General features: G+C 38.9%; 1 protein-coding gene across 2 annotated transcripts in view; it reads left to right on the forward strand.

The window, feature by feature from the left end:
* The window catches only part of hhipl2 (HHIP-like 2), a 22,278-nt gene extending 14,059 nt beyond the window's left edge, over positions 1-8,219 (forward strand). The window contains exons 3-9 of one of the 2 annotated variants that reach the window (XM_017412238.3): positions 235-378; positions 1,433-1,764; positions 1,919-2,045; positions 2,168-2,313; positions 2,400-2,481; positions 4,505-4,587; positions 7,042-8,219. In XM_017412238.3, the coding sequence (XP_017267727.1) occupies positions 235-378; positions 1,433-1,764; positions 1,919-2,045; positions 2,168-2,313; positions 2,400-2,481; positions 4,505-4,587; positions 7,042-7,589 (1,462 nt within the window). In that variant the 3' untranslated portion in view covers positions 7,590-8,219. The remainder of the gene's footprint in view (positions 1-234; positions 379-1,432; positions 1,765-1,918; positions 2,046-2,167; positions 2,314-2,399; positions 2,482-4,504; positions 4,588-7,041) is intronic. The other variant, XM_017412245.3, reaches the window with a different exon arrangement.
* Positions 8,220-8,758: the final 539 nt, after the last annotated feature.

Below are 8,758 nucleotides of genomic sequence, written 5' to 3' on the forward strand. Positions count from 1 at the left end.
CTAATCAGTGGGAAACTGGAACACCTGTGGAAGAATGATTAGTGGCTCTGCCCACAAGGCGGAGCCAAACCCAGATCCTCACATCTGAGTCATAAATGTAGAGGTTATTATTTGGTTCTGGTGTTATTTTTTTCATTATGAAACATGGAAACCAGAGATGTTTGTATAAAAAGCAAGCCCATCACCTCTATAGCATATGCAATTGTAATGAACTGCATCTTTTTTTATGTTCAGAGTGATTTTAGAGATTGAGGAGCCTGCTGCAAACCACAACGGAGGCCAGCTGCTGTTTGGTGAAGACGGTTATTTGTACATCTTTACAGGAGACGGTGGAAAAGCTGGAGATCCTTTTGGGAAGTACGGCAACGCACAAAACAAGTAAGAAAAAACAAAAAAGATCAATGGGATTTTGGTGATACATGAGAAAACTCAGCCCTCTTTGGAGCTCTACAGCTCAGGCTTACTTCACAGCAGAAATATCATTCAGAGTTTAAATGGGTTACAAGAAGTTAAACTTTACATTACTCAAGTGGCATTTGGATATTTCTTATAGTTTTTACACAATCATAGTTTTCTCTCAAACACAGCTCACTGTACCATCCACTAATGCTGCTTAAAGCTCTATCAGGCAAAGAAGAAGCCAGATGTGAACACCATCCAGAAACACTGCTGTCTTCTCTGGACCAAAGCTCATTTAGAGGGACCATCCAACCTATTATCAGCGCAGTTCAAAAGCCTGGCTCTCTGATGGTATGGGGGTACATTAGTTCCTCTGAAATGGGCAGCTAACACATCTGGAAAGGCACCATCAATTAAAAAGTGTATCAAGGATTTAGAACAACATATGCTCCAATCCAGACATCTTTTTCAGGAAGGCTTAACATATTTCATCAAGACAATGTTAAACCTCAGACTGCATCATTCCAGCAGCATGGCTTCATAGTAGAAGAGTCCAGGAGCTGAACTGACCTGCCTGCAGTCCAGACCTCTCACCAGCAAAGACTCAGGATTGTTGAACAGCTAGAATCCTCCATCAGACCAGAATGGGACAACATTCCCTCTAAAACCTCCAGCAGCTGCTCTCCTCAGCTCCTAAATGTTTACAGACTGATGGTAAAAGAAGAAGGGAGGCTTTACAGAGGAAACATGAATTTGGAACAACAATTCTGAGATGTTTCGCTTTCCTTAAAATGAAAAATGATTTGTTTTTATTCTAATGGTACAATTTCAATTTCTTAGTTAAAACATTTCATATCTTTATTATGTTTTATTGTGAATAAAATATAGAATTGCATTCTGTATTTATATTTTACGCAACAACCAAACTTTTTTTTTAAAATTTGGGTTGTTTTTCCACTTCTGCAAAAGCAAAATATCAGTCTTTCACATCTACTACAGGTCTTTTAGAATATGAAACTTTCTTGTTACCCAGGAGTGCTCTGCTGGGAAAAGTACTCCGCATTGATGTGGATGGAACTGACTACAGTGGGAAACAGTACAGGATCCCTCCTGACAATCCGTTTCTTGGAGACCAAGATGCACGGCCAGAGGTCTTTGCGTACGGGGTCCGGAACATGTGGCGATGCTCTGTGGACCGTGGAGACCCGGTGAGTCGCCACGGAGAGGGTCGGATATTCTGCGGCGACGTTGGTCAAAACCGATACGAAGAAATCGACATTATTGTGAGTGGAGGAAACTATGGGTGGAGAGCGAAAGAGGGCTTCGAGTGCTACGACATCAAACTGTGCTACAACTCCTCCCTGAGTAAGTTTTTCTTTTACTTCATGAGAAACTTCCCTTATGATTAAAATCAAGGGCTTTTTTTCTGATACCACCTGTTGTTTCTGGCAGGAAAAAAATGTTTCCCATCCACTTGAGATTTTGGTTAAATCCAGTGTGTTTTTCTCTGCCACAACAGATGACAACCTCCCCATATTTGCATATAGCCATCATGTTGGGAAGTCTGTCACAGGGGGATATGTGTACAGAGGATGTGAATCACCCAATCTGAACGGCCTGTACATTTTTGGAGACTTTATGAGTGGGTAAGATTCTATTATTGTGTGCCAAATAAGAACTAAATGTGGTTTTTCTAGCTTTTCATCTGTGAGGACAAAAAATTACCTTCCTGTCATGTATCTTGATTTTCCACATGTATGTAATTCAGTCGACTGATGGCATTAGAAGAAGATAAGATAACAGGAAGCTGGAAGGAGAGGAGCATTTGTATGGGAGACACAACGACCTGCTCTTTTCCTGGACTCATCAATCATCACCACAAGTTCATCATCTCTTTTGCTGAAGATGAAGCAGGTGGTGTTTGCTCGGTTTCAGTGTGATGTTCAGCTCTGAACTGTGCCGACGTTAACATTAGTGACGAACTCTCTTGTGTTTTTCAGGGGAACTGTATTTTCTGGCCACTTCGTACCCCAGTAACACGTCACCTTCAGGGACAGTTTTTAAGTTCATGGACCCTTCCAGGTGTAGTATCACACACTGATTGCACGTGCTGACCACCATAACTAAGTGGCCTTAGAAAACACAAAAAGGGCTGTAACTCAGTTGGTTTTACAGATATTAGACAAAGATTTGGATTGGTAGTAGCTGAGAATCATTCCCAACTTATACTCCATTAGCTAACTAATCGCACAATATCTGTTTTTAAACCTTTCCAATAACTAGTGTAGTCAACTAGCAAAATATCTCATGAACCACTGGATTGCGTTTAATGAAAATCCCATAAAGTACTCATTGGATGTACATCTACAACTGAATGACTTTTGAAGTCAACCCAATTCAAGATGGCCACCAAAGCCAACTGACCTGTGGAAACACAAAAATGGCTACATCTCAGGTAATTTTACAGATATTGAGAAAAAATCTTGTGTGTTTGTAGCTGAGAGTCATCCTCAACAAATACTGTGAGTACTAACACATCTTATGAGATCTTGCATTATTATAATTTTTTTTTCCTAACTGAAAATACAACATCTATATTATGTTGATAATATAGATGTTGCAATTGGGGCTCTGAAATGTATCCTTTGTAGCATTATTCTGAACCAGACACCAGGAGTAAATCAAGGGGATTTATACTGAGATCAGCTTTCCACAAAGTAACAAACAGAGCTGAAAGATTTCTCCTGATAATGTTTGCAGTTTCATTGGATAATTACATGTAATCTGTCTTCTGCTTGAGTGACACTTGAATCAATCAAATGGATGGTGCTTTTTGCTCCAAAGCATACCTCAAAGTTCTACAGCATTGAATTTTAGACAGTCACACCTGCTTGGAGCAATTACTCATAAAGACAGCTTTTCTACACAGAAAAGGACACCTTTCCTTTAGAGGCCTCTTTCATTTAGTTGGACTCTTTTTCCAAGAAGTCCAACCTTGAAATGAACCGCATTGAACTTTTTCCTGTTCGCTTTTAAGGAACCTGCCACTTACAGATAAGTGCGTAAACCAATTTCTAGCAGTGTGGAACATGATGGTTTTATTGATAATGTATTTGTAGTTTTTCAGGCTTAAATAAAGTGTGTTAAACACAGCGCTGACTTGAGGTCGTACGGTGCCATAAGCAGAATTTCTTTTGGGAGACCTCCTTTTAGTTAGGCTCTCACCCATCAAGCACTCGCCACCACACCACTAACATCACTTTATGTTGTTTATGCTTCACCCTTTGTGCATTTAAAATAATTAGTTTTATTAAAATTAAGCCAACTATGAATTCCTTACATCGACTTAATTGACCAAATTGACCAGTTTGTGTTTTCAACTACAACTAATATATATTAAACTGTGCATCAACATGTCTTTTGTGGGTTAATTATGTACTATTGGAGGCTCCCTGCTGACCTGGAGGCCCTAAACAGTTGCTTGTACTGCTTATGTCTTGGGCAGGCTAAGGACTTACCATCCACATTCAAATTTGTGATATTTCACAATGTATTTGGTCTCAAACACAACTATAGTGCTGATTGCTGCTAGAAAGTTTTGCCGTTTTGGTCAAAGCTTGTAAATTACATTATATGTATGCATCTCATGCTATATTGCAAAATCTTTTGAAATGCATTAGTGTTTGGAGGACGTGTTGTTAACGACTTGAGCTACTACCACATCAAACCTTAGCTTAATATCTGTATATCTGACTAAGGGAGGAGTACGCCTTACTCAGAGGGACCTCAGCTATGACTCAGAATGAGATATCCTTTTTGTAGAGCAAATCTGTTCTGGCACACATAGGCAGCCATCTTCTCTATATGGTATGCCTGATATGCCCTAACAGGACAAAAAAAAAAAAAAAAAAGAGTGTAGTAGGACAGCGAAGACCATTCACATTTTCCTGCCATTCAAGGAAGCAAATCAAATGCTTCCTCATCTCTGTTTTCTAAACCACATAATGCATTTGCCTTACTGTATAAACAAATAATGAAGTACATTTTTTTAAAGTTCTAAATATTGTACCAAAAATTAAGTCCTTTGACTTGTCAACCTTTGCAGGAGAGCTCCGCCGGGGAAATGCAAGCAGAAACCACTTCCTGTCAAAGTGAGGGGGAAAAAGTTTCTATTTGTTCCCAAGGAACGTAAGCCATGTTACACCTTCGTTTACACGTATCTTTTCAATCGCGTGGATTCAGATTTATTCAAAGAGCCTTTTGAAATTTTCTGTTCATGATTTTTGAGTAAATTAGAGCTTCTGAAAATATCGGATGAATTCAGCTGAAATCATTAGGTAAAATGACCCAAATGAGATTGGAGTGTTGCATCACTTTAAACTATTGTAGCTAAACCTATAAGCTGATGTTGCAAACTGCTTCCCAGGTTGACATTAAACAGTAATTTGAATTTGTCCATTTTTGTGTGTGTGTATGTTGCAGAGCAATTCCACAAAAATTAGGGCATAGCAAATTAAACTTATGACCACTGAGCATAATTAAATTATTTTGTGTAAACCTATAAACAAAACTAAATGTTTTACTTATTTGACTTATTTATGCATTTATATAGACATACAGACATATGCACACACACAGAATGCTAAAAGTGCTAAGAACAAATAGTTTTTATAATTAATGTTGCCCCTAATTAATTATACTCTGTTGCTACTCAGGAGGGCAGTTTCTGATACTTTATAATTTCACATATATATATATATATATTGCAGTCTGGTGAATAAGTATATAATAAGTAGCATTGTAGGAAGTTTTTTTTTATATATTTCCAGACATGAAGCATTGTGAACTTCAGCAGAGAGAGCATTCCAGAGGGTTGGGAATGCAACTCTGAAAGCTTTGTCACTGAAGGTTTGCATCCTGGTGTGAGGGACGGAGAGCTGTTGAGCTTCAGAAGACCTGAGGTTCAGGGAGGGAGTGTAAGGTACAGAGAGGTACAGAGGAGCACAGCTACGATGTTATTTGTATGTGAGAAGAAGAATTTTGTAATGAAGTATTCCAAATGGGAGGTGATGAAGGTGTGGAGAAGAGTTTCTGCCACATAGTCTGGGAGTGATGTCTTGAGATGTTTCTGAGGTTAAAAAAAGGGAGATTTGATGTGGGATTCAAAAGAGAGAGTGGAGTAATGCCAAGGTTCCAAACCTCAGAGGATGGTCAGATGGAGCACCCATCTATTTTCAGAAGAATACCCCTAAATCTCTTAACCCTTCCATGGCCTTCGGGACAAATTGACCTGAAGTTACAAGGGCTTCCTTACCTCTCTTTGTATCTCTCTCTTTTGAGAGCTTCAGGAGGGTTAAGTAGGCTCTGTGGGGAAAGAATCAGGAGCTTGGTTTTGCTGCTGTTGAGTTTAGGTAGATTTGAGGACATCAAGGCTTTGATATCATACAGGCAGTTTACCAGGGAAAGAGGGGGAGGGTAGTGGATGGAGTGGTGCTGATGTAGATTTAGGTGTCATTGGCATATAAGTGACATTTAAGTCCGTGGCAGGAGATGTGACTAAGGGGGAGCATGTACAATGTAAATGATCAAAAGGAAGGTTCCAAGAATAGATCCTTGAGGTACTCCTGGATTAACCAGAGCTGTAGGGGAGGGAGAGTTACCAATATTAAAAAAACTGCTTCTGACCAGACAGGTAACACAACATTTGTGTTTTAAAGAGTTTCCTTGTGGAGTCTAGCATTGTCTTTGTAGGCTTCCAAATGTATAGAGGAGCGAATTTCTTGTAGTCTCTCTAGGTGTCGCCCAGAGGCCTTCGAGGAGCGGAGTTCAACTGTGTAAGTAAAGAAAACAGAGCGGGTTCTTAGAACAGTTATAGAGTCGAGGCAAAGAGAGAGAGTACTAATGTAGAGGTCTGTGAGAACATCAAGTGAGGGTATGGGGGCTTTTGTTGGCAGGTTGGAGGTTAACAAACTAGTTAATGTAGATGTGGTAACAGATTTGATATTAGAAAAGGCATTTAGTACCCAGGTTAGGGAGAGTGGTAGAAAAAGTAAACGTACATAAAACACTGAAACATACAAAATTAAACGTAAGACCATTGGTATGGGTGTTTTTAAAACGCTTTAAACTAAACAGACATACTCTATTAAAATTTGCAAATGTATGAATTTATTAAACTGCAAGTTTAACAATTTTTAAAAACCTAAATCTGGCCTATTTTAGCCGAATTCACCCTTTTCTTCAGTCAGTCTGCACATTTAAGCCACAAGTTTTCTTCATATGATCAAGTCACTTCAGTCGATGGTAGAAGTGGAAATCATTTAAGGAAACTCTAATCCAACAGATAGCAAATTGGCTATATTCAGTGTTTACTTTGTAATTTTCTTTTTTTCTTCACATTTCTTGTCTTTTAAAAGCTGGATTATATAATCACACTAGGGTCAAATATAAGATATAAAAAGCTGCATCCCCCCCACCTTTTTTTTTTTTTACACAAAACATGTTTAAAATGGAAAGAGACAAGTATTTCAAAACAGTTAGGCCTGACTTAGGCACCAAATATTTCAACCAGTTTTACGAGATACAATGTGGCTGCAGAGTTGGCTCAGTTGTTAAAATGGGTACTTGCCTGTGCCATTTCAGAGACTGTGTTGAACACAAATGAAAAACCAACAAGACCACCACCAAGAAAATACAACCTGACCACCAAACCGCCGGTGACAAGCAGCCAGCGCAGACCAACGGCATCTGCAGCCAGCGTGACAACGGTGGCCAGTGCTGCAAAGCCGAAAGCCAAACCACCTTCTGCAAAAGCAACAAAGAAGAATAAGGCCAAACCATGGAAAAAAAGAAAAAAACTCAACGAGAAAGACAAGAAGGCACAAACGAAGAAGAATACTATAAGTAAGGAAACTAAAGCACAACCTAAGAAGCCAGCTGGGATGAAGCCTGTTAAACTCAAAGGAAAACCAAAGACAAATCAAACTTTCACAGAGAATTTCAACAGTAAAAAATCGTCCAACAGCTTGAGAGAAAAAATCCACTCGAGGAGGAAAAATCACCAGAGGAACGGTGCGCAGAAGGAAACAGGACTGAAAATGAAAGTGTCTGAAAAGGAACATCTTGCCTTCCCAAATAAAACAAAGTCAAGTGTGAAAACCAAAACAAACCAGATAAATGTAGTTGGGTAAAAAGCAGACAATCAAGAGATGCCAGAGCACTTTAAAATGGTATGCTCCAATATAACAGAATCAATACTTAAAGGCAGGTTTTGGACATTTTAAAGTGGGGTTCTGTGGAAAAGTTAAGAACGGTTAATATCTTACTTGTTGTAGACAGCTCTTTGATTGACCTCAGTTTGGAGAAACAGAGTTTACGTTTGACAGGACTGATGAGCTAACAGCTAGTCTGAATTTAGTTTAATTTAGTTTAATTTCTGCCAAAATAACTATGCAATGCAACATTGAAAGCGGCATAATAGCTATCACACACAGCCAGAGGCAAAAGGACGATGTTTTTGCACATGCTTTTGTGTGTGTTTGTTTGTTTGTGATATATATCTGGTAGTTCAGTAGCTGAGAGTCATTCACAACACATACTCTGAGCTCAAACACTTTTAACGAAATCTCACAATATCACATGAGATTGAGCGATTTGTGATTTACAACTCTTCTCAACATAAGACATTCTTGGTTTAAAACTCTGCGGGCGATATGCAATCCTTCAAGGACTACAAGCCATTTAATATATGAAATGGTGTTTTTTTAAGATGGCAGCAACCCACCAACAAAGCTGCTAGCACATCAGTCCTGTCAGACATGAACTCTATTTCTCCAAACTGAGGCAGATTGAAAAGCTATCTACACCAGGTAAGATAATGATTGCTCTAATTTTTTGATGACTTGTGAATACTTTTATATTTTGAAATATGTTTACTCATGTATCCATCTGCAGCAAGCTGCTCATTCACCTCTCTATATGCTTATCAAGCTAACTAGTTCCTTTATTTTTTCATCAACTTTAAGCTGCAACAAGTGCATCTCCTAAAGTGTAGAGCTTTTGAGGTACAAACCATTCATCTGTTGCCTGCAGCTATGCACGTAATCCCACAGCTTCCTTTATATTTTATTTTTAACCATCGTAAAGTGTCTGCCCTCTCTGTATTTGGAGCAAATCAAACATGTTTCAGTCTAAACGAGCATCAAACACCCACAAAAAGCCTTTCTAACTATACCGATGCTCAGCGATTTTAAATCGGTCTAATTTTACAGTACGTACAAGCGTTAAAAATAACCATTAAATGTGTCTGTGCAGCTCAGAGAGCTCTCTGTAATTAAACTCCACAGCACTGATCGTAACT

This window comes from Kryptolebias marmoratus, linkage group LG10, assembly GCF_001649575.2.
Source record: "Kryptolebias marmoratus isolate JLee-2015 linkage group LG10, ASM164957v2, whole genome shotgun sequence".
Classification (NCBI taxonomy): domain Eukaryota; kingdom Metazoa; phylum Chordata; class Actinopteri; order Cyprinodontiformes; family Rivulidae; genus Kryptolebias; species Kryptolebias marmoratus.